The sequence below is a fragment of the Ascidia mentula genome, chromosome 6, assembly GCF_947561715.1.
Source record: "Ascidia mentula chromosome 6, kaAscMent1.1, whole genome shotgun sequence".
NCBI lineage: Eukaryota > Metazoa > Chordata > Ascidiacea > Phlebobranchia > Ascidiidae > Ascidia > Ascidia mentula.
Window position 1 is genome coordinate 10231901 of NC_138571.1, and position 25654 is coordinate 10257554.

Genomic DNA, 25654 nt, shown 5'->3' on the forward strand with positions numbered 1-25654 from the left:
AAACATAACAAACAGATTTTTATTTGTAAATTTGTTTGGCAGTTTTTTTTTTAATTTGATAATCTATGCAAAACTATGATAGTAGTTGATTGTTTTTGATAATCTGGTGATTATATTCTTATGATTATAAAAATGAGTACTGGCTTTCCAGGTGTATTGTTTTGTCTGTGTTTCCATGTTAACAGTATTATCGGCGTGCTTTTCATCATATTTTAACTTTTATCGTCATACAAGCTTAAATCTTTGATTTTTTTTCACCCCACACTTGTGAAAGTGCAAGCATGTGTCCCCACTTTACCAGATATTTTATTTTCTAAGCTGGAATAAAACTTCTGAAGAACCATGCTGCACAGTTCGGCCCACTGCTTATTGATGATTGTGAATTGTATTACAACACTTTGTTCTCCTGGTTTGAGCATAAAAACCCTCAACTAAAACACCAATCTCATGCAGCTCTTGACTCATTTCTCCAGCAGGTTTGTGGACATTTTTGTTTTTTAAGTATTATTTTCTTGAAAAATAAAATTAGCAAAAACAGGTAAGATGACACTAAATTGTTCCAGTGTCTTCATCTGCTGATATCGATTTCCCAGTTTATTTGTATAGTCGGAAGATTGGTCCAACTATTGTTAAATGTTATGTTTAGCGAAATGTATTTGTCTCATAAGAAAGCTAACAGATTTAAACCTTGTAAAAACAAGTTTCCATTATTGTAGGAACAGATGTTTATGTTTGATAGTTATGTATAAATAATTGTGCTTGTATCCAATTTATGTTTTTACAGGTTGCTGGAAAAATAGTTGAAGAAGATAAGCCAAATGATAAATCAAAACACCTTTTTATGGTCAGTACTACACATAGAAAGATTATAACTCCCTAGTACAAAAGCGGCAATTATTATGGGTTAATCAGATATTTCAAAAAAATTACTTGGGATATATAGCAAACAAGATATACGGTAAAAAAAATCTAAATCTATGAAGAAAAACAAGTGGTTTAAAAAGATTAAACCTTTACCATGCACCTGATAATTATGCACTCCAGGAGGACAATTTTCTGTGTTTAACAACTTTTTAAAATTTCAGTTCTTCATTCGAAAGTTTAAGTCGTTGATGAATTCTCCCGACACATCAAACAAATTAATGTCTCTGGTTGTTAAAGGCTATGGTTTGTTCGCCGGAGCGTGTCGACTTTATCTCTCAAAGTCAGATGTCCGTCAAATGTTTACGGAAGTCATGGGAAGATCTGAACGGATGTTTCTCAAGTACATTTTACAATCTTGCTTCTATCTAGTTTGAGTTATGCTTTCTATTGATTCAGTTTCGTATGTAACATGCAAAATTTGTGTGATTTGTCATTTTTTCTGTGGAAATCGGGTGATAATTGTTTACAAATTTATACATTTTTTTATAATTTTAGTGGAGGGAATGATGTTGATGACAACAAAATTCATCAACTTCCGAGTTTTATTGAATCGTTGGCAAGTATCATTAAACAGCTTGAGTCAGACAAGGAAGGTAAAAGCATTAAGAATATAACAGATATGTCAACTTATTCAATGTCTTCAAAATTCTATAAAGTAATGGAGACAGTTTCAAAAATATGTGGGTTGATTTTACATTTGAGATATGATTCTAAGGCATTTGTAGTAAACCATAAAATGTAACATGTATTTTTATACCAATTGGTTAAAAACTTTTTACAGCTTTTATAACAAACATCATGTTGTAGGTTTAGGAGGTGGCCCGTCAGAATCATTTATGACGTCTTTGTGTCGTATGTGCGTTCTTATGATGGAAAAATATCCAAGACTTCATCGGAAATACCATTTCTTCTGTCACACCTGCATCTTGGCTGCAATAAAAGCATTTAGTGGAACACCCGATGTTAGGGATTTATTTCTACAAAAAATAAGTTGGTGGATTCAACTTTTACTGTAGTGTAGTGTTTTTTGTCTGCAAAAACTGGCAGGATTTTTTCAGTTCGGTACCACCTAAATTCTTTTTATCAAATAATCATGATTTTTTTACTTTGTTCTCATGTATGTGTTGCTCTAAGACTTAACAAACATATTCACAAGCTTTCGCCTAAAACCAAACATTAGTTCATAGAACCCTTCGTAATTTGTTTTGCAACCTGGGGTTTGGCAAAACCTGTTGCTATAATGTACATTCAGACAAAAACCATGCACTCATGCTGTGATCATAAATATAATATTATAATTGTTGCTTTTCTTTGATTAATGGCATTGTATTGTAGTTCTCAATGTGCATACTATTTTTTGATGACCATTTAAAAGAAACTGGTCATATTTTTTCAGTCTACCAAGGTTTGATACGATCATGCTCATATGGTGTTGTACTGGGTGAAGATAGAAGCAAGTTGGATCAATCTGAAAACTCTCTGCTTCCCTCAAGTGCTAGAGGGGAGGATTTAATTGATGATGTTATAAACGATGCACGTACAATCACTTATAAGGATTACATTCCATTATGGAGTTGCCTCATGTCTGAAAATAAGTGGAGTGAGGTAATGAATTTACACTAGGTATATTTTCTAGTATTGTGGTCAACCTAAATATGCAGAAAAGCCAGAAAAGGAACTATTAAAAATGTACAAAAAATGTGCCGAGCTGTTGATACATTGTTTACTTATTTGTAAAATGTTATTTGTCACTAAGTAGATCTTTGTTTTCTCATTTTACCTACCTTTACGCAATGTTATGCCAAGATAATGTAGAATATTTTGTGCAATTAAATTAAAACCAAATTAATTGTTTTATTTTCAGAGCACAGATTTTGTCGACAGATCCCGATTTTATGAAAACCGAAGGCAACTTTGCCAATTATTTTCATCAATATTTTTGAAGTCAGTTTTGCAGATTGCATCCAAACTCAATCTGTCTGCAAATGCAGAAAATCAGGTTACTCTTATTATTGTTAATGCTCAGTTTTCTGTGGTTTGGTGGAAAAACATGGAGAATTTTATTGTTACAAACTATGTGAACTGTACATATAATGAAACAACTTACCTTTTACTGATGTTAAGTTTCAGTTGCTGAAGAATTGTGCAAAAATTTCACAAAAAAAATTCACAAGGAAATGTTCAAGTGGCTAGAAACACCAAATACATAAACCAAATAATGTTTGGTGTTTTCCTTTAACAATAACACCAAATATATCATTGTTCAGGATGGGGATTCACCAAATACAGCTCTTGTGGAAAACCTTAAAGCAGAGAATGCAGTGGATTTCAAAATCTTTATCAATTTAGTGGACTTATGTTGGGATTTGCTTCCATCAGTAATGTTGTATGGAACTCCTGCTTCTGAAGCTTTCACTTTGTATTTCCAAACTTTACTGCAACAGTTGGTTGTCCTTTCAACAAGGTTTGTACAACTCTGGTAAAAATGCTTCTGCAGTATGTTTTAATTTGTTTAAATCATAAGACAAAAACATCAAAAACACGTTATATAAGAAAAACACAAGAGTCACTTTTTTGGTTTGAACTGTTAGGCACTGACCTTCGATACAAAGGTACGCAAAAGCAGTTCCAAAGAGTATGCAGTTAAACAATATACAAGTTGGCACAACTCTAATATCATTTACCTACATTCACCTATATCTCATGCACATTGAACAATTCTTTCAGATTTCCTCTTGTCAGTGGTTTCTACAAACTTCTTGCAACTGTTGTGAAAATTTCCCGAACACTCACATACTTCAGTGTGACAGGTTCTGACAAAATGGAGAGCCAGGATAGTTTTACTGAAAGCATGGAATTATCGGAAGAAAATAAACTGCTGGTTGGATTTTGTGTTGAGAGACAACAAAGTCTGGTGCTGTTACAAAAGTTTGCCATTGAAGTGAGTTTCACAAACATCTAAATTTTCAGGATTTTTGGTGTTGTTTACTCTTGCAACATAGGTATCGCTGGAAACAAAACTATGTTTCTCTTAAATTGGTGAACAGATTCCTTATAATTGCAGTATAATAAAGATATTACAAATACTTGTATTTGGTCATGTTTCTTTTTTTCATGAATGGTCAGCTGGGCGACATATTTGCACAAAATAAAGCACAAAAATTTGAAATTAAATGCATAATTTTTTTTGTTTATGTAGGTCGTGTCAAGGCAAAAACAGTACAAAGACGATCTTCTGGCATCCAGTTTGTTCTTTCTTCTCAGTTTACCCTCAAACGTTGCATCAGCAATCATTCCTCAACTAACACCGGCTGTTCAAGTAAATATTGTATTTATTTAAAAAGATTAAGAGGTCCAAAATGACACCACATGTATAGTTACTGTACAAGGGATATGAAAAATCCAAACAATTTAGCGACCTGGAGAGTTGCATGACGCCTTATCTATGGCTGCCATGTCACCTTCACTTAATTATCTACACTAGTGTTGGGTTACCAAGGGACATGGCCTTGAATATAACATGTGGTACCTCTTTTATCAACTGCCTTTTAATTGCATTAGAGAGCTGCAGTGCTTGGAGTTAGTTATTTTCCACTGGCTGAAGCACTCTTGTCTGCCCTTGAGAGGTGGAAAGAGGAATATTTAAAGGATCGAGCATCTCTGGAATTTGTAATCACCTCCCTTCGGCCATTTCTGACACCAGAAAAAGGTGTTAGTTGTAAATTTAAATGTTTATTTCATGTTTTGGTATATGTTGCTGGAATTATTTGTAGTTTTGTTGTGACAGTAATTTTAAAAAAATTTTCTGTCATTAGTTACACCATTTCTTTGATTTGCTGAATATAAAATGTTTTCATGCAAAATTTTTACAGGTCAAGTCTCTGTGATAAAAGAAAAGGTAAAGGCTAAGAAGAAATCCAAATCATCTATTCGTGCACAGAAAAGCATAAAAGAAGCTGAGGAACCTGCACGAAAAAAGGTAATTTGTATATCAATTTATCTTTCAAAAATATATCAATAACCCTGAAAAAAATGACGTTTTTTTCAATTGAATCCTACGAGATAAAAAAAATTATAACTTGACAGACTAAACGTCCAAAGAAGAGTACATCATAAACATGTTTTTAATTAAGATAAGATCGAGAATTGTGAGATACCTTGGCAGTTTGGGTGGAAGTGTTCTGTCTTTTCTCAAAACTCCCGATGACGCAACAAGTAACGCAGTTGCTCCATGGGATAAAGATATTGCCATCAAATATGCAATCCCATTTCGAGACCTCAAACCTGAAATTCGTCTTGGTAAATTTACTTTCCATCTGTTTTGTATAAATTGTTTATTGTGTACGTAAAAGTCATTCAATTTAGGTTTTGTATTTTTAGGGCTTTGTAGTTTGACACCAGCAATTAGTTTTCTTCTGTTCACGCGTAGTTAAAAACCATTCTTTTTTGTTTTTGCTACATAGAATTTTACAATTACAAAATTTGTGGCGTAAAACACTAAATGAAAGGCGTGCATCGAATCCACAATTGTTTAAGTTTAGATGTGCGGGCGCGCAAAAAAAACGACTTCCTATGAACACACAATTTAATATTGTCTTTTCCCGCCATTTTTCAAAAACACTTTTTAAGATCTCTATCTGCCCCGCGTGTTGGAAGTAGCGTCACAATCTAGTGACCGCCATGCGAAGATATCAGCTTGTGAACTTCTGCATTCAATTGTTTTGTACACAATTGGCACCAACGCACAAACCATTAACATGAAGTCGGTCACCAGCCTTATGCCTTCGTTGTACAAGAAACTCTTTCCGGTTTTGCTTAATCTTGCCTGCGACGTCGACCAGGTGGGCATGTCGCAGTTGTCAATAGTGGGATATGCTTTACTAACCTAGCAATATTGGTGACCCCGATTTTCGAACTTTTTATCAGGTATATTTTCTAAATCGCTGGTTTCCAAGTAGCAAAGGAAATGCTTTATGGTTTTTCCTATCTGCAATTTCTAAAATTGTAGATTTGGTATCTGAATAAGAGCGAGTTCCCCAGTAATCGTACACACTACCTACTTTTTCAGGTCTGCAAGCAAATGTTTGAACCCCTGATGAAACAAGTTATTCACTGGTTTACGAACAATCTTCAGTTTGAAAATCCTTCAACAGTTGCTTTGTTAAACTCGATCATGGTATACTTGATAAAGTATTCAATAATTATAATCTCATCGCATGTTACCTTCCTTTTTAACGAACATACACATTCTATGCCTGGAAACTTATTTTTTGCATTGATTGCGAGCTGTTGCAGTCGTGTTTTTTAGACTGTTATGTAGATTTATTAGTTATATATTCTTGTCTTCTTGACAACGAATCAACAATTAATTCCACTGGATTCGCCTTTAAATACATTAATACACTTTACACTTTATCACCAATAAACAAATATAGGGTTGAAAGTATGCAATAATAAACGTCAAACGATTCGTTTTTACCAGGACGGCCTCATCGATGTCGAAAACGCATCTCTGCGCGAGCTCTCCGCTCAATTCCTTACGGAATTCCTCGCTTGGTCAATCAAGCAGAACACAATGTCCACTACGTCATCACCCACCAATGCTAAGTCAATCTTCAAGCGGATATATAGTTTAGCGAGACATCCTTCTGCAGGGAAGAGACTTGGAGCTTCAGTTGCTTTCAACCACCTGTACAAGGTGTTCAGGTACCAAGTGATATGTTTTTGTGTGAGCGTTATTTCTAATACCAGTGTATTTGGAATATTGCCGGGTTTTTAATAGTTTATTTTCTTTTCTTCAGTAGCTGATAGAGAATAGACCAACTTGATGTTTTTGGTGTTACGAAATTCCCTTACCTGTTGGAAAAAAAAACTCTTTTTATCTCTATCTAAAAAAACTTGTAAAAAAACGTAGAGGCAAAAGAACAACGAATCGTAAAAGTTTGAAACAGCTTGTTTAATAATGAACACCTCTGTTTTACAAATAACACAGAGAGAAAGATTCTATGGTGGATGATTACTTGTTGGAAATCCTCGTCACTTTCATAGATTGTCTTGCTCTCGCCCATGAAGATGACACGTATATTGGAACTGAAACATCTTGTATACAAGTATGTCCGCCTACGTCACAAGTTGGTACATAAATACGTCTTTTTGTTTCGTTTTGATGCAACCGATGACGTATTTGCGGTTCTACAGAAAGGCATCTATTTATATTTCGCCTATGTTTAATCCTGTAAACTAAAAGTACAACTTTGTGTTACAATAACTATATCTTGACTCTTTTATCTTGATTAAAAGTGCAACGTTTCTGACTTATATCTTATATAACAATGATAATTTTTGCTCAAGATGCTTTATTAAATATGGGGCGCAACGGTCAGACATTTTTTACTACGAAGGAAGTTATTATTTTTTCCTCACTCTAGTAAACCTCGACCTCTGACCCATGCCTCACTTTTGTCCTGCAAATATGCAAGGACCCACCATATCAATTGCTTGCTACACATATTCTGTATTCCAAAACAATTTTTGAATGAAATGCTACGGTAGTAATTCAAGAAGGGCAAGAAATGGGTACAATATATCTGAAACTACGGCACCAAAATTTTACCTGGGCCCACAAATGCCGCGCGTTCATTTTGAGGATCACTGCCTTATTTTGTGTTTTCCTGTAGCCGCATTGTACTACCATCAATCTACAAAAACTGTTTGTTTACACCAGTGCTTCCCAACCTTTTTCAGTTCGCGACCAACTTTTAATGCAAGTTTTATTGTGCGACCCACAATGAGATATGACCAAACGAATGATAAATCAATAGTTTCGTGATCTAATAGAAAACTGTAACATTTAGAAATGCTTTGCGACCCACCTGAAATAGCTTCGCGACCAACCAATGGGTCACGACCCACTGGTTTACACCATATCAAATGTCGACACTTGTAGAGTTTAAAACACATCGATCGGATTGTGAAAGCGAAGTTCGAAAACCTGAACAAAGCATCAAAAACAAGAAGAATTCCGAAAGGTTTCGACCCGAGCAAGTCGTTCACGTTAACCAGTGTAGTTGAATGGTTGTTCGACCAATGTGGACGTCCACAAACTGGTAATAATGATTGTTTTTGTGGATTGTGGAAATGTAAATTGTTTTGTGTATAAGCTGCAGACAGATGGCCACTGTTTCGACCTAAAAGGTCTCATCAGTGCAGCTGGTGTGACTATAAGACGACTTTGCTGACCAAACAGTGGTCATCTGTCTGCAGCTTATACACAATTCATATAATTGGCTCCACATTACTTATCATATGATTATTGTGACACGGGGCCTGACGGCACTATTGGTTGAGCTTTGCTTGGTCATAGTGTTTCCACCTTGTTTTCTCCGTTTTGGTTGCACCTAGTTTGGTGCCCAACGGATGACGGTGATTGTATAGTCACCACAAAGTGGAAGTCTTTGCTTGGCCGTTTGGTCAGCAAAGTCGTCTTATAGTCACATCAGCTGCACTGATGAGACCTTTTAGGTCGAAATAGTGGCCATCTGACTGCAGCTTATACACAATTCATATTATTGGCTCCACATTTGCTTATCGCAAATTATTTTGTTGACATAAAACTCAACACCATGTAACTAGCAAACATATCAAGGTAATGTAAAATTTGAAGGAATAATATATTTTCTTTTGTAGTAACGCTATAATGCCCAAATTACCTTTGGTTTTGTAACAACGCTATGCGATCGGTACCGATATTGGTTTATGTCATTTACCGATTCGGTACATGAAGTTAATTTTGTGTCATACGTATAATATGTAAAGATCTTTCCCCGAAAAAATTATCTTTAAAACTTTATTACTGCTTGTTTAATTTGGCTACCAACCAGTTAAGAACCACATAAAAACACAGTATTTGCACATTTACAAATATCTGCCATTCGTAAAAATTTGATTTATGTGGGAAGCCGTTCCCATTGGTGGATTTTTTTTCGTTTTCCAAAAAAATATTGTGGTTTTGTTATCCCTAGGTCTCTGCTTTTTCAAACACGTTCACAAAATTGTAATTGTTACGTAGAGTGTCGTCATCAATGCATGAAATTCTTCTTCGATTTTGTGAAACTTATTCCTGACCAGAAGCTCCGTTCCGCCACCTTGTGGATGAATTACAAGAAAAGCAAAGAAGGCATCCAGTATTTTACCTTCAAGTAACAACTATTTTGATTTTAATTTTCCGAAATAATTATTTATTGATTAACCGTTATATCATACATTGGCACAAGTATAATCAATGTTTAATCAATCAAGTCGTTTCAACAAAGGGTATGTTACTTTGATTTTTTAAAAAACAAACGTTTACATTACAACACTGGGTTATTTCACCACACCAAGCAAGCGCACATAAATTTTGTGACAAAATGCAACATTTCTAAAAGCCTTAATACTAAAAAAGCAGCAGCATTAGCTTTTTATCACAGGATCAGCCTGGCTTATAATCAGGAATATATATTTCGCCCCATGGACATCTTCAGTTCCTGCTGTAAACATAATACATGATTTTAAAAACGTCTTAAAAACAATAACAGTAAAGAAAGGGCTAGTAATGAAAAACCACAACTTCGACCTCTTGCAATGCTACTGTGCCAAGGCAAAATACAGAGTTACCCGCCTTCCATGAAAAGGCAAGAGAATTGCGCACACGGTGGAGAAACAGCATCGGACGCGGGTGGAGATAAGGAACGCGCTGATAAGACGAACGGCGTAAAACCACCTTAAAAGCACACATGAAAAACATAGAGCCATTAAAACGATTAAAGGCAATTAAAAAAGCCAAGTATAGTTTGGGGATCCAATTACAAAATAAACTTAAACTGAGGTTAAATTATATGTATGTTATAGTTTCGTGAATCATAAAGTTTACCTTATCCGAACCATGATACACTTTAAACGACTTTAAATATTTTCTTTTAGGTTTGAGAACGGAAATGGAAATAATGGAATTCAATCCTACGTGTACATGTCTTCATTAGGCGCCAAGTTTTCTGTAAAAACTGGTTGCAGCTGGTTTGATCTGGTTCTGGCCGCTCTCGAAGCTTACTCATGGGTGTTCCAAGAGAAACTGTTGACCCCATCTGACGTTTTACAAGGTGTGTGTTTTGAATTGAAAACAATCTGCTACAACAAACTGTTTGAAATACTGGTTGTTCGTCCTTTACAACCAAACCAAACTCCTGTTTCAGAAAAAAACAACAGTTGCTTGTTTCGCAGCCTGCGATATTTCATTTGCGACGTCGCCCAAAAAAGTCTGCAAGAAATTGCCTCGAAATTGAGCAAATCAAGGGTTCAAGGTATTTATAACTATTTCTCAGTAATTATAAACCGTAAACTGTAAAGAGGAGCACAATATCATTTAGTTTTTTGGCAAATGCTAAAAATCGCATTTTGCCATTTCTGTGGTGCGTGATTAAAATTTTATTTAGTTTGAAATTATGAGTAAAATTTGAACAGGGTTGTGTCGCTTGTACTGGCGCCCTTGGTTTAAACCAGCACCAAACACATTTAAAACAATCGAAATTAAAAAAAAACGGTCTACTTTACACTATATGCTTCGGGTGAAACAGAAATAGCACTACTGAACGATGAACATGTTGGGACATTGGTGAACCACATTATTATTCGTTTTGTCGATTTGTTGCCAACAGATCAGGTTTTTACGCCACAAGACACGGACACTTACAACAAGAAGAAATGTGCTCTCATAAGCCGAACAATCCAATTCTTCACGATGCTCTTTCAACGCTTTCCAGATCAAGCCATGAGGGTAAAACGGTCTTGTCTTTAACTGTTTTCGTTGTTCTGTTTTTATATGTATGCAATAGAATAAAAATTCAAAGACAAGTATAGTAAGGTGTAGGTAGTGCTAGTAGACGCACGTAATTGGCTCTTGCAGAATTGCTTGGTAAAGTTCGTTGTTTTCGTTACATTTTGTGCTTACTCATGAGGACCAGTGGCGAATCCCACTGACTCCTACAACATTGTAATAAACATAGCCCAGAGCCTAAAGTAACGAGTAACGACAAAATCGACAAAAAACGCAACAACAATTATTGAAAACATCAATTTGGGGCCGTAACAAATGTAACAAACAAGTAAAACCATTGTAATCAAGATAAAATGACCTTAATTTCGTAATAAGTTCGTATGCAATGTTGAGGGCACTAAGTCGCTTGGAAAATGCTACATAACGTGTAAAAATAATTTTGTTGACGTGCATTTCTTGTAAAAGTAGTAGAATATATTAATACAATTTTACACCCGTGGTTAACACTAAACCTTCACGATCAGGTTATACCCGAAGACTTCTGGACCGATGGTTGTATTCTGTCTCTTGTACTCGCCACAGTAGTATCGCCAGCACGGTTGGGGTTCGATACACTCAACGATGTGAACGTGGTCAAGAACTTGCACCAACTCTCAACCAAAATAATCTCTCTGTTTCTGCGATTTTTACCCCCTGCTACGAAGAAGTTGTTTGTTGAGCTTACGGCCAAAACGCTGACCGAAATTGGGTGATTTGTGCTTGCTATATTAGACAAAAAAAATGTGTTTATAATTTTCTGATAAATGTCGTCGCATTTCGCCTGTTCTAGTTAGGTCGTGTATGGAATTGGTCGCGTCTGAAGAAGCGAGTGGTAAGCTCGTGTTAAAAAACTCGAGTAAGTTTATTTAAAATGCCATTCTGTCACAAGAAGTACACTAGAAACTTGCAGTAAAATTAATCAGAAACTGATACTTCCCACTGCGGAATTTGTATATGGACCGATGCCTTGACATTGTATTCTGCTGTTTGCTTTACACAGTAACTGATTTTAATGGTATTTAGCCAACGTTCTTTTTTAAAAAAAATTTATGCTACTTTTGTCATCATACAACCTGTGTTCCTGTCTTCACCCGGCACTTTTAACGTGTTTTCGCAAATGTTACAGAAGTGTATTAGATTCCATTCCACTGCCATTTGGAAGCAACGTGGTTGATGACACGACTTTTTCTAATGACGTCATCAACGCGTACGTCATTTTAAAGGAGTGTAAAATGCTGGAGGAGATTTCGAATTTTGAATGCAGTAATAAGGTTCGTTATAACAACTATCTGTTTCTTAAAATGTGTAGCATGGATGCTGAAAATTTTCCTCATATTTTTGAGATAATTAGTTTAAAGTTAACTTATTTATGTCGATTTAAAAGCAAGATAAACATACAAATCAAAAACTAGTTAATGGGCCGTTAATGGGTATTTTTTCGCAATGTCAGCCATCATCGAACTTGAGCATTAGCGAATACGATAGGGTTTGAAACAGCGTGGCGTTATTTCGTAGTTTTAAAACAGAATAAAAGTAAATTATAAAATTTGTTGAAACAAATTTATTTATTTGGGCAGTGTCCTGATGTCGCAACAATGCGTGAAGAAATTTTTAACTCACTTTTCAATGCTGTTGTATCGAAGTCGGGTGAATTGGAATCTAACCCTATATCACTGAACCCAAGACAAGTTGAAGTTGGAAAGATGTTGCTTTATTTGACTTTCAAACTCGGTATGTGGCAGGAGAATTATTTGGCCCAGATAAGATAAAATGATAAAAACCTCGACTTATACGATCTTGCCAATAGCTGGTGACAGTTGTGCTGACAAGCTAGCCAAGAATACTCCCACTTTTTGGCGATCCTTCGAGTGTACATAACTGGGTAGTTTACTAAACAATAGAGGAACACACTATGGCCAAACAAACCTGCTTGGCAGCTAATAGTGGTATGGGGGCATTGTAGGTCACTGCCGACACCGTATTGGTCGATACAGTTTTGTGTATCTGCATCCCAATGACTGTTAAGGGTTTTATGCCTCTAGAAGAAAAAACGTGTTTTTGGAATAGCGACTTTTTGGAGACAATGCGCCTGTTTTGACCAAGGCAACTCGATGTTTATTTAACGGTTTGCCACGCAGCTAACTGCATTGGTGAGATATAATAGGACGAAATTGAGGCACTGCCTGCAGTTCACTTTTCATTGTTGGCTCTACTGCTTTAACAATAAGTGAATTTATTAGTTTTTGACAAACAGTTTGAGCAAAACGGCGACATTCGAATTTCTGTTGAAAATATTACGGACAGAATGTATATTTATTGTGGCCAGACTGTCTTGGAACTTGTCAGCGATATTTCTTGTATTTTACTAATATATTTTTGTAGGCTTACAAAGTGACTTCTTGGTTGAAAAACTTTACGACAACAGCAAGCTCGTTTCCTACGAGACAGAAAGCAACATGAGAAACACTCACGGTCAACTTTTCGCTTCAACTTTCTCCACAACGGTACAAATGGACAGTTTCAATCAATATTATTAATCTAGTATTTTGTTGTTTAGAAAAGGTCATAATTTTAATAAGTATTTACCATAGTTTGTACAAAATCTGGCCTTGTTTGCAGCTCTTAAAAAAGATTATATAAAGTGTTTCATTTGATGTTCGGAACAACCCTTTTGCATTGTTTTTTCTTATGCATTTTGTTGATGAATTGGTAATTTTGTTTCAAAAATTTTTGGTGGAATGTAATGTTTACTGATGCAATCACATTTCCTTTTTTTTGGCGTCATTGCATACGACACCATTTACATTTGTTTCAGATAAATGAAGAAATATGCGATGACCCTTCAAAATACATTCCGGCCATCATTCGACGTTCCCGGTCGAATCTCACCACCTGCACCCACATTATAACTTCTTTACTCGAATATCTTGCTACAAACGGGTACATTGTATGTTAATTATGCGATCGGGTTGATTTTGACTTGCTTACGTTGCAAAAGAATGAGACACACATCTACACACATAATACCATAGCAAAAAATGCTTTGTCTTATGCTTGTAAACGCGTTGTTTTTTCAGTGAATATGACGATGCCGAATTGTAGGCAAAACATATAATCCTTTATCGGAAACAACATGACGACAAATGACTTTTCTCTTATATAGCTTGTCTTACGCTCGTGCAAAATTTTTTGATGCAATTTCATGTTTCAAAAAAACAAGGAAAATATCCAAAAATAATACCTGTATATAGAGTGAAGTAGATTTCATTGATGGCATGAAATATTCGATGTTTTTCGTAACGAGCTTTTTTCCTGGGTAAGACAACTGGTACACGAAAACGTACTGCTGGTTTAACAATTATAAAGTTTTACGAGACGAACAAGTTGGTGAATTATCTTCAGGATTGCGAGAAGAAATAAATCCTCCGCTGTTTGTTCATCAATATTCGAACAGTGGGAAAGCATGAAGATCTTCTGGCACGAAGACAGTTCGTTGAAAGATGAAACGACTCAAAGCAACTCGCTCGATATTTTGCGCAGGCTTTTCACTTTGGATGTTAAGGTAACAACAAAATGCGACTGCCCGTCCCAATTATTAAATGAGAAAAACTACAAAAACTACAAAGAAAAACTACAAAAACCAATGCGAAAAAGTAACCTGTAAGGAATTTAATTTACAGAAATGGATGAGAACTGTAGTAAGATTTGGGTTTAGAATGTCAATAGTTTAAATTTAAAGCGGTATTTAACTATTTACAAAAAAACGCCAATATACTGGTGTATAATAACAAGTCATTCTTCACATGAAAAATGCCTAATTTGTGTGGAAGTATTTTATGCAAAACACCTTCACATTTAAGCCTTATTTGAGTGTATTATTGATCTAGTACTATTGCTGCTGACAAGTCAACCAAATGTTGCATTGTATGTTTTAGGTTTGCACAGAACCGAATCATTCTTCATTCGAATCTGTGTTTGAGATGTATTCCCACATGCTGTCATCCCCAAAACTCAACCTCGCATTCAAGCTTCAGGTGACAAACCCTGGTTTTTGTCTTCACATCAAATCAATTACACAACTATCATGTATAGCAATGGCCTTCTCAAACTTTTTGTTCTACTTTAACCTCATTTTGAAATAGAATTTATACGCCACTCCTGATAATAATCATATTTTAATGAACTGATAGCGCGAAATACGGGATTGCCCCACAGAATGCAATTTATTTTTGAGCGCAACATTACATTTGGCGACCCCAACTAGGGTCGCGACCGAAAGTTTGAGAATCTTTGATCATTCTAAAGCAGTAGTAATAGACTGCACTGGTGAGACCTAAGTCAACTATGACATGGTTACTCTGTCAGGAGACAACCAACTGATGCCACTGATTTCGGATGCCTTTTAACTGTACATCTTAAATTATTTTAAATCTAAGAGATTTTAGAGAAATTTTAAAGAATACGAAAAGGACCACGAAAATAACTAAGAAAATATAAAAGTTTTGTGTAAGCTGCAGATGGCCACTGTTTTCGACCTGTAGGCAGCTTACACAATTCATATTATTGGCTCCACTTTGCTTATTACATAAAGGTATTGTTTAACTTTTTGAATTTCAGGCTCTCGATCTCCTCAGTTTCTTCACTCTGGCGCAATCTCACACCGAACAACTAAAAATCTCGATCGAATCTCTCGTTGCGAAACACTTTCCCCTCAGTTCGAAGGAATTCGCCGTCGGTTCGACTTCGTTCAACGAATATAATTCTGCTGTTGGCAAGTTGCTCTCATGCTTGGAAATGACTGGAAACCTAATGGTAAAATTTGTATACCTGATAAACTTTTAGCTGTTCTAAGAATGCGTTCAAGGTGCCTTGGTTAGTTTTGCCGTAGTTACTTTAATTAAACGGGTACGTTTCGCCAGATTGTGTGACAAAAGGGCTTTAAGCAATTTATGTACCCGAATACACGTTGAAATCATTTCTTGGTTAGTATTAAAACTTAATCTTGTATGCCGTTACGTTTTATCGAGATACACGTTTATACGTTTTCGCGATAAATTGAAATCATTTACCTCAAAACCCCCCGTTACATCTAAAAATTTCTCCTCTTCAGATTCTTCAAATCGTGGTGAATATATTTTGTCGAGAGGAAGGTCACGTGATGTCAGATCAAATACGAGAAACGTTTCTGAACTGTGTGAAGAGGTGAGAAAATAACATAAGGTGGTTATGAATATGTTTTCCACCTGTTATTTCTTGGTTTAACGTGCATTTTACGTTTTAATTTGTTGGTAACAGAAAAAATGACCAAAACCATCAGGAAATAAAGTAAAACTGGTTATGCAGAAAACTGTGCACTTATTTGTTTTTAACGTGGTCAAATGATAGAAGAGTCGTGTTTAAAAATGTCACAACATTTTCAAACAACTTGTAAATGACATCATTCAAATGAGAGTTTTTTAGTTTTAATTTCTGGTCATATTTGAAGGATTTATCATACTGCAAGTATTTTATTATAAACCCGATTTCTCAGAATCGCGATTCCTCGCCAAAAAGACGCTCTCGATATACCGTTCAAAATCTTCACTCAATCCCGTTCGCCCGCCGCCAGACGTCACGCCGTGTGTGACGCCATCGTTCCTATGGCCACACAATGTGACGTTATCTCCCTGATCGAGTTTTTTGCTAATCACGTGACCGAGATCATGGCTGTTGTGAAGGAAGATACGAAACGGGTAAACTGATTGTAGAATTATAGATAATATCACTAATTCTGAAGAAGGATTGATGCAAGGACTGTACAATAAAGGTCAAGTGTCTAAGGATGTTCCTTTGTACTTAACTGCGTTAATTGCTTTACGCTTATATGTCTTAAATTGTGTTGATTTTTTGCCTGAATATATGTAACTTTAAATTTGCCAACCATCTCGAGGATTTTCATGAAACTGTCAGTTTTTCCAAAATTCCGCACTACTAACATTGCCAGATAGCTTGATGTGAATATGTTGTTCTCAGTTTCCCGAAACACAGTGGACCGACCAACTGGAAAAAAAATCCCTCTCCTACAGATTGTTAGAACTCATGTTTTCAATTCTACCCAAAGATCATGTGAGCGAACGTATTATCCATTAATTGTGATTTCAAATTATTTAAAAAGATTTAGATATTGTATGTTCCAAATTTACTAGTGGTAGTACGGTATTATATTTAAGTTTGTTAATTCATATTTGTTGGTACAGATTGATGTGAACTCTGCAATTGGTCAAGCTTACTCTGGCAAAGAAGGCAAAGAGTCTCTGATGAAGTCGTTCATGATGAAAGCTACCAGGTGATTAACATTATAACTATATATAACACAACATATAGTTAAGAGCTTTAAATTTTATTAAACTCGTGTCAAGTATCTGCATTCAGTAACCTTAAGTGTCAAGCAAAATACAATGAATTCACATTAAAATTGATGAAAAAAAAAGTTGAATGGATGTGGATGTGTCAATTTGTATTTTGTACAAACGACGTTGGTTTTTTCGTAATTTATTTGCCAGTAAATTGTTAAAAATAGTTTGTTTCGACCGTGAAACCAGTTACTTCTTTCTTCCACAAACTTAACAATAGGGTCTTGATTTATTCACAAAGCGACCTTCATACTGTAATTACAACCTAATTCTGGAATATAATTCTTTTTGAAGGGATCGCAACGAAAACTTGGAGGGTGAAAGTGTTTTGTTGGAAGAAAGAAGAAAATTCCATTGTTCGGTTTACAACGCGATGATCGCGTCAGTCATCTGCACACAAACTGACCAGAAATGGTAACCTGGATTATTTGGCCCTTTCTAGGTGTACTATACTTGCGAGAGCCGTTTAAAATGCTGTTACCGCCCTTTCAGCATGTGTGCAGTTAACAATTTATTCTATGTTAAGCACAGAAATGTTAAAGTTGTTTACTAGCGCAAAATAAAGTTATGTCGATAAGTTTGTATGCATAACCTGTGAATTTGTACGTGCTTTCAAAATATCGAAAAACGTTTCCTTAATTGAAAAACTGTTTGTTATAGTAATAGTTTTTTATAATGTTAAGATATTGTTATACAAAAGTAATGCCAGATTTGATATGTAGCGATTTGTTGAAATGCTTCTTTCATAGGTACAAGGCATTTTTACTCGATGAAAATCCGTCCAAAAACCAATTTCTTTTGAACAACGTCATGGCAACAAAGGAAAAATACATATTCGAAGTCGAAATATCGGAACCACTAGTGAAGCGAAAGAGATTTGTGGCAATTAGAAAAGCCAAGCAGGATGAAGATGTAAGTAGAAAATATATCTTTGGCTTGATTTATTGAATACATAGAAATTGTTTTGTGAAATTTACTTCTTCTAATGAGTTGTTGAAGGCTCGTTGTTAATGTGGCTGGTTAGAAAAGAATTCACTATTTTTTTTCATGATTTTATATTACCAGCCATTTCCCCCAGTACAGTATTTAGCACTGTGACTCGACAGTAAGAACAATGCAGTACTTAAATGTTGAACATTCCGTTCAACTGCGGGAAAATATAATTGTTACATATAGCACCTTCATCTGGGTATTTCCAAACAAATTTTAGTAACCTGCAAGTATAGTTTACCAGACTCTCCTGTTAGCTTTATAACCTCCACAGACTTGGTAACAGATTTTTAACATCAGATCCTATTTGTACGAACGATACTGTTGGTGCCTGTAAGTAGGATAAACATTTTTAACATAGATCTGGTCGGTGGAAAAGCGACATTGGGTTTTATACAAAACCAGCATTGTGGTTTTAAGTGAAAAATAAAATTGCAACGGTTTTTGGAATGTGTCCATGTCGTCGTGACTGTAGATGTTCTTCCATTATCAAGTAACCATGCGCCGATGGAAGCGCAAAAAATGCTATGTCAATGGGAACATTATCCCGTTTCACATCATTGCATCATCAACTGCTTTATGACTTACAGGAAGATAATGATGACGTCATGTTCGCTCCCTACATGGCATCAGTTGCTGGGAGTAGTTTGAGTGAGGAAGTTAGCGCCTTTGATGAAAACAGAGCAAGAACCATCCAAATATCATCCCTGCAATCTGAAACAGGTGTGTTTAGAGAAATTCACCTAGGTTAGATCATACGGCTAACTGGACTTCCAGATAAATTTCGGTTTATTTTGTCTACGCTACATTTCGGCCACTTTTGTCGTTATGTGTTAGATTAGGTACTGCTTTTTTACTCTAAATTAGAAGCTTTTTCATTTTTATATCCGACAAAGGAAATGATATTCTCTTGGACGGTTATCCGGGCCCCAAACGCAACTACTCGCAGATATGTTGCCCTTTCGTAATTCTGCATACAATAGTTATATTTAAAATGTTCATTATCTTATGAGATCTTAATTCTTCATCGTCGACATCTGGGAGTTCATCTAAAAAAGGTGGAAGATTTCAAGGCAACTTTATCGAGCTTGAAGCAAACTCTCTCAATCAGCATGAATGTATGCCTGCTATGGTTGGTCTCATCACACACATGCATCACAACAACATCGGTACGATTCAACATTTTCTATTCATTTTTACTGACATTTGAGGATTCAAACATGCAAAATAACATGCCATCATTTCTGAATTTAACTCAACATTTTGCAAAAAGATTGGTGGTAACCAAATTAACCTGGTATAGCTTTAAGCTTCTTAACCTATTATATTCAATTTTAAACACGCCTAATTGAGGTCGCCATGTTAACTTTCACACACAAATCGCATTTCATGCTTACAATAAACCATATCTAACATATGGGTTTGACATAGGTTTCCCTTCTGGGGACTCACCGGGCGGTGAACTCCCGTCATGGATGACTTCACTTCTCCGTAAGTTCTCCTCTTCCTCCACGCATCCCAACATCCGACTCTTCATCGCTAAACTCATCGTCAACTGCGAGGCTGTGTTCAGGTTCTAAAATAAATAATTCTAAAACCCTGGGAGTTTGGTAAATTTTTGCCGCAAAAATTGCGTCTTTATGCATGGCTTATGTTCGAATCTCACTATGAGTCTTTTTTACATTAATAGTCTGAAACCAGAGACTTCAAAGTCAACTGTTTTATATTTTGAAATTTGTGGTGCATAGTAGTAAAAACTAAAAATATGACCAAAAAAGTTTGTCTTCAGTTCGAATTCAACCATGTGTGAGATTTACGTTCCGACTTGAATTATGTTTTTTTGTGACCGCTGGGTCATATGAACTTTTTGATCAGTTATAACCTGATTTCAACATTGACTTGGTTTCCAGAATAAATTTTTTTTTAAAAAAGTGTGTCAAACCACTGACTTAAAGATTTCCTAATTTGTTTTATTTCAATCCTTCTATTTTCACATTGAAATTCCTTTTGCGAAATGCCCGATACCAAATTTTTATTTCTAGACCGTTTGCCAAGCATTGGATCCCGCCATTAATTCAAACCATAACACGTGGCGACTGCGGATTGGATGGAATCGATTGGATGACGTGTGATATTGTTGCTACCGCCCTCTCGTGGAACAGCGTCGCCATTCCTGAGGTAAGTTTTTTATGCAATATTTTCTGATCTTTAGCAGTGCCTTTTTGGTAACTGTCAAATTTTCTCTGTCACTGCAAATTCTGTAAAACATTCGTCGCCGCCCTTTATCCGCCATTTCAATTCCAATGGGTCTAGCCCATAGTGTTTCCGATTTCTAAACCTCTCAGTTTTGAAATTTACATAATTTTAAAATTGCCTTTATCTTTTTTGAGCAAATTTGTTTGTTTTCGATTAAACCTGCACATATCCACAAAACTATTCGCGTTGCTCCAAAAATAACATTTATTTTATGACAGTCACAGTCATTAAGCGATCTTTTTAATAATTTACAAACTTGGACATCGGGTAATGGCCCTTAAACTCTATAGATTTCCTCACAGTAATTTTATATCCAGGCAATTTTACCGCGTATTTTTTGCTTTATGTATTTAAAAAACTTTTTTTTTCTTCACAGGACAATGTGGAAGGCAGTGGTTTAGTTCAAGGTTTAATCGAACACTTGGCTGAAAAATTTCCGAGCGAAAACCGCTCGCTCATGCGACATAATCTCGATCTTATAAAGGCTACGTTAGAGTGTTGGGGATCGCGGATCAAATCCGGTATCAACCCTAAATTGGTATACGATCTTTGTGGAAGGTACATATAACAGGACAAACACAATGTTTTGGAATAGCTGACCTAATTCTCGAAAAATTAGTATGGCTTGTATCTGATGCGAATATTTCACTACACCAAGGCCACATTTTTAGAAATGTGTTTTTTTTTAGACTTGTTTTGTTTACAGACACCGTGTGTACATTTAAGATAGCTAAATTTATTCTCTTGGCGACAATTCCTTGCTTTTTCCTAGCGCTGACGTGGAATCCAAGTCCAACTTCGCAGGTTTACAACTGCTTGGAGCTCTTCTCGCCAACGGGGTTTCCCCTTATACGCAGTCGTACGTCGTCGATAGAAAAGACTATTTTAAAAGGTGGGAACCTTCAGAACTTAACTGGTAAAGCTGTGGTGCTGCCCCCTGAATACACAATCTTCGCACTATTGAATACTTTTGTGGACTTAGTATAGTGATGATGAAATGAACAAACATGGACTTAAATTTGCGAACAATTTATTTATTGTGTAAGCTGCATGCAGATGGCCACTGTTTGGACCTATAAGTTCTCATCAGTGCAGCTGGTGTGACTATCTGACGACTTTGCTGACCAAACGGCCAAGCAAAGACTTCCACTTTGTGGTGACTATACAATCACCGTCATCCGTTGGACACCAAAGTATAGGTGCAACCTTACAGAGAAAAAAATAGTCACACCAGCTGCACTGATGAGACCTTTTTGGTGGAAACAGTGGCCATCTGTCTGCAGCTTACACAATTCATATTATTGGCTCTATCTTTGCTAATGTAACTATTGTTACAGAGTGTTTCGTAACATCTTGTACAAACGAAAGGAAATTTACGACAGCGCTTCAGAGGTTGCTGGGATGACGTTAAAATATCTCACCCAAGTTTGTAAAGAAACGGAAGGGGAAATACACGATCTGGTAAATGCATGTTGTTTGCTGCCAAAGTCTTAATTTGGAAATATTTGTTGATCTGTTTCCAGTGTTAATTTCCAATGAAAAGTCCTATTTCAGCGACTTCCTAAATCAACTGTTTTAAAATGGATGTTTTTTTCTGAAATGTGTCAAGTATGTGTATTATATATGGTTAGACCTGTAAACAGATGTAAATTTGAGACAGCGGTATCTCCGGTCAGCTTTATGGCCGCAAAATATTAATTTTCTACTTAAAGGTAAAAATGAGACCTGTTACGAAAACTTGTTGAAAATATTCTTATATTTGTAACTATTCTAGGATAATTTCTCTTCAGGTCGCCTCAAACTTGTTGTCGCTCGCGAAAGACCCCAAGCGGCAAGATGTTTTCATAACGAGCTTACACAAGGTGGCGTCCCATCACCCTCCCTTCGTCGATCAATTCCTTGCTCGCATCATGTACCTTGCATCAAAAGTAATGTGACAATATGTATTGAATATTAGTTATGGTCATCTTGCTGTTACGTTTTTACTGCGTACTGATAGATAAGGTTAAAACAGAACACTGGAAATTACGATTAATTCTTTTATATAATTTGTAACAGGTACATGGAGATTTGCTCACGTACTGTTTTGAGATCGTCCACCAGAGGGCGAATTCCATTGAGGATCTTTTTGCTCAGTTGAAAGCAAAAAACTTTACCTCCAAACTTGGCATTGGGTGCGTTTTCCTGTTTCTTGCAAGCGTCAAATGGCGTCGCATAGTTTGTACTTGATAATGTGACTTATTAGAAATCAAATCAAAAACCTACAAGAATGTCTTCAAATATTTAAAAATTGAAACTTAACCATAAACTGCAGATGTTGGCCTAGCCATCGCCGTACCTTCTGTAATGGTAATAGTTGCACAAAGCAGAACTACCTTATAACAACAGAATCAGCCTGGCTGTTGTTAGGAATATATATTTTCCTTACTAAAGCTAGTGCACAAGAACGAAATATTCCCGCTTTAAATTACCACAAAATATAATAATTTATGAGACGTATTACAGTATATTATAAAATGTATCATACGATTAATAAAACAATGTTATGTACAGCAATGAGGCACTCCAATTAGTTTGCCTTCGTCTCTGCTACTCCCTTGTCACCAACAAGGACTCTCAATTAAGCGACAATGACGTCATGCTCTTTTTTGCCGAAATCGCCAAACATTTTGTTCAGCACCCTAGCGCCATCTGCCGACAGGAGGCGGCAAACGTGGCGATGGAGTTATATGACAGACAAGCCAGGTAATTTTTTTTGTAAAAAAGGTAGAACATTGGAAATGTTTTAGTCATAAATTATCAAATGTGTCTTGTTTGTAGATTCTTGGCTGAGGAAAGATCCTCCGAAATTGAATCTTCTTCTCGCATCTTCCTCCTAAAGATGTTAAATGACCCGGAAGAAGCTTTGAGGTATGAAGCAAAACCATAAAAGTCCCAAAAATTACCCAGTCAACATATTGAAACATCTACAATAGACATGGCTACTTTTAAACATAATAGGTCTTATCAATGCAGCTTTAATAAGTCACCAAAAATGCACTACTGAAATATATTAAGTCGAAACAGGCAGCTCACTAAACAAGCATGACTTTATTGCTTATTCACTCAAAATCCTTAAACCGTCGATGTTAAACTGCTATGATCTGCGCAAATGCTATTTCATGTTTCACGTTTATTGTTCATGTGTGCATTAGCTTTGCGTGCAAAACATAATTTGATTTGGTTGCCTTGTGTTCTCAGAACTCAGGTTGCAAACTTCTGGAGCAGCGAGGAGAGGTTACCCGTACAAGCTTGCTCCAAACTGGGATCCTTGCTCGGTCAACTTTACGATCCCGGACTCGACGAAGTGAAATATATCACTAACACCGTGTCCCTGCTTCTCCAAAGCGCTTCCCTGAGTCCTGACTTCGAGCGTCCGCTTTTTGATCATCCCCTATCCGAATGCGTCTTTCAGGTTTGTTTGCTTTTTTAGTTTGTTTACTTGGTTGAGGAAATTGTGGCTATATTCTTTTCAGTAATTAGTTACACCAATTTTTAGCGTTCATTGTAATTGAGTCCTTTACTAATCAGTAGGGCGTAGGTGATATTTACATGTTTTTAAGTGAAAACATTTATTTGCAAAATTAAATCATTAGAAAACGTGAGCACATAAAGAGAACTTGCTTGAATACAGGATCAACCTGCTATGATATGCATGCAATTGTACATCGTCAGTTCCTTATGCACATAGAATCGTTGTTTGTGTTAATCAAGAAAGGACAATGATCGCAAGGGCGTCCTGTAGACAGTTGTCCAAAGTGTGCCCCGCGGGCCAAATGTGGCCCGCCACGGTATTTAATGTGTCCCGCAACTGTGATTGTAATTTATGTAAAATGCTTCACACTGCCTTTGTTAGCAGTTTAGGAAACTAAACACTTGTTATGCAGTCGTGTATTTGCATATTAATTTTTTTTTGAAACTGGGCACCCCTGGTCTACATTCTACAGTTTGTAGATTAAATCATCACAATGTTCTATGCTAGAAGTCATTTTACAAGACTGAAAGTGTGTTGAAACTTTAACTGCAATCGGATTTCACTATTCCAAACTGTAACTGAAGTTTATCAAATTGTTTTTGCCAGGAATACACGATCGACAACAGGTGGCGCTACAGACACTCCAGTATGACCCCCCTGTTCGCAGACACTTTGCAAGCGAGTGGCAGCGGGGGATCCCCCCAACAGCTTGGGTCACCAGGGCAACCGAACCTCGTCATGGCAACGCAGGAGCAGTTGCAATTCTCGGCAACAGTCGATGGCAAGTGTTAGTTTACATTTGAATGAAAACAGGCAATAAATGTTAAGGTTGTGACGTAACAATGGGAAGGTGTGTTACCCGTTGAAGAAAAGTACCATAGCTTTTTGCTAGCGATATAAACACGCAGTTTCTAATGTTTTCTGTCACAACAGCAGTCATTGCTACATTATCAAGCAAAGCAGATATGTGACGCTTGCTGGCACACGTAGTGACAAATAGTTTTTCTTCCGACAGTTACTGGAAAAAACACTTACAACTGGATGACCGGAAGCAGTTTGGACACTTTCTCGAGTCTTGCCGTCTTCGCTCAACCGGAACGAAAAAGTCCGCTTCTGGTGAGCTCTGGCGCCTCCGGCGGCGTTTATCGTCCAGTCCCGTCAACTCAAAAGCCTTCAGGTCCGGATTTCGGCTCGAGGAGGCTTGTTTATGCTGGAAATGACAAATTTGGAAATCAGAAAGGTTTGAAACGACGTTTTAAAACTTTATTGTTCTGATGAATCAAACTTTAAAGTTACCTCTACGTTAATGATCATAAACTGTTTCCGTACTATAGTAAGTGTTACGCGGTATTTTTGTTATATGGCCCCGAAATTACATTTGGCGATTCTCCTTGGGGTCAAGGCCCCTAATTGGAGACGCACTAAGAGAGATTAACAAAGATTTCCTATTGCCGCAATTTTTAATTTAAACTCACAAGATTAGAAGGGACACTTATAACAACAGCGGGTTTAGCATTCGACAAAAAATATTTGAAAATAATGGGTATTGTGATAAATTGAGTGTGGTTCGTATTGAGACTCAAACCGGTGTCGCTTTCGAAGGTTCGGGAGTTGATGTGGATGTAGAAAGACTAAGAAGGAGATTCAGAAAGGAAAGTGACGACTCCAGGATGAGATTTGCGAGAGCCCATGAGCGCAGAAATAAACTGGAGGAGGTAAGTGTGGGAA

At 36.4% G+C, this 25654-nt stretch overlaps 1 protein-coding gene across 1 annotated transcript in view; it reads left to right on the forward strand.

The window, feature by feature from the left end:
* Nucleotides 1-25654, forward strand: part of LOC145906100 (DNA-dependent protein kinase catalytic subunit-like) — a 39382-nt gene that overhangs the window by 1909 nt on the left and 11819 nt on the right. Inside the window, exons 7-57 of the mRNA XM_082993484.1 lie at nucleotides 319-476; nucleotides 785-844; nucleotides 1086-1264; nucleotides 1420-1517; nucleotides 1732-1914; nucleotides 2321-2529; nucleotides 2789-2923; nucleotides 3192-3388; nucleotides 3652-3865; nucleotides 4124-4243; nucleotides 4486-4633; nucleotides 4797-4903; nucleotides 5058-5223; nucleotides 5554-5765; nucleotides 5993-6100; nucleotides 6407-6630; nucleotides 6917-7034; nucleotides 7871-8030; nucleotides 8993-9122; nucleotides 9886-10061; nucleotides 10155-10262; nucleotides 10617-10735; nucleotides 11260-11483; nucleotides 11901-12045; nucleotides 12352-12505; nucleotides 13157-13278; nucleotides 13590-13714; nucleotides 14177-14336; nucleotides 14710-14808; nucleotides 15392-15586; nucleotides 15885-15976; nucleotides 16305-16506; nucleotides 16787-16879; nucleotides 17011-17099; nucleotides 17461-17580; nucleotides 17916-18078; nucleotides 18747-18879; nucleotides 19170-19325; nucleotides 19588-19729; nucleotides 20199-20334; nucleotides 20789-20970; nucleotides 21185-21304; nucleotides 21750-21873; nucleotides 22203-22340; nucleotides 22471-22586; nucleotides 22966-23157; nucleotides 23233-23322; nucleotides 23653-23866; nucleotides 24533-24707; nucleotides 24942-25166; nucleotides 25529-25641. Of these exons, the coding sequence (XP_082849610.1) occupies nucleotides 319-476; nucleotides 785-844; nucleotides 1086-1264; nucleotides 1420-1517; nucleotides 1732-1914; nucleotides 2321-2529; nucleotides 2789-2923; nucleotides 3192-3388; nucleotides 3652-3865; nucleotides 4124-4243; nucleotides 4486-4633; nucleotides 4797-4903; nucleotides 5058-5223; nucleotides 5554-5765; nucleotides 5993-6100; nucleotides 6407-6630; nucleotides 6917-7034; nucleotides 7871-8030; nucleotides 8993-9122; nucleotides 9886-10061; nucleotides 10155-10262; nucleotides 10617-10735; nucleotides 11260-11483; nucleotides 11901-12045; nucleotides 12352-12505; nucleotides 13157-13278; nucleotides 13590-13714; nucleotides 14177-14336; nucleotides 14710-14808; nucleotides 15392-15586; nucleotides 15885-15976; nucleotides 16305-16506; nucleotides 16787-16879; nucleotides 17011-17099; nucleotides 17461-17580; nucleotides 17916-18078; nucleotides 18747-18879; nucleotides 19170-19325; nucleotides 19588-19729; nucleotides 20199-20334; nucleotides 20789-20970; nucleotides 21185-21304; nucleotides 21750-21873; nucleotides 22203-22340; nucleotides 22471-22586; nucleotides 22966-23157; nucleotides 23233-23322; nucleotides 23653-23866; nucleotides 24533-24707; nucleotides 24942-25166; nucleotides 25529-25641 (7568 nt within the window). The remainder of the gene's footprint in view (nucleotides 1-318; nucleotides 477-784; nucleotides 845-1085; nucleotides 1265-1419; nucleotides 1518-1731; nucleotides 1915-2320; nucleotides 2530-2788; nucleotides 2924-3191; nucleotides 3389-3651; nucleotides 3866-4123; nucleotides 4244-4485; nucleotides 4634-4796; nucleotides 4904-5057; nucleotides 5224-5553; nucleotides 5766-5992; nucleotides 6101-6406; nucleotides 6631-6916; nucleotides 7035-7870; nucleotides 8031-8992; nucleotides 9123-9885; nucleotides 10062-10154; nucleotides 10263-10616; nucleotides 10736-11259; nucleotides 11484-11900; nucleotides 12046-12351; nucleotides 12506-13156; nucleotides 13279-13589; nucleotides 13715-14176; nucleotides 14337-14709; nucleotides 14809-15391; nucleotides 15587-15884; nucleotides 15977-16304; nucleotides 16507-16786; nucleotides 16880-17010; nucleotides 17100-17460; nucleotides 17581-17915; nucleotides 18079-18746; nucleotides 18880-19169; nucleotides 19326-19587; nucleotides 19730-20198; nucleotides 20335-20788; nucleotides 20971-21184; nucleotides 21305-21749; nucleotides 21874-22202; nucleotides 22341-22470; nucleotides 22587-22965; nucleotides 23158-23232; nucleotides 23323-23652; nucleotides 23867-24532; nucleotides 24708-24941; nucleotides 25167-25528; nucleotides 25642-25654) is intronic.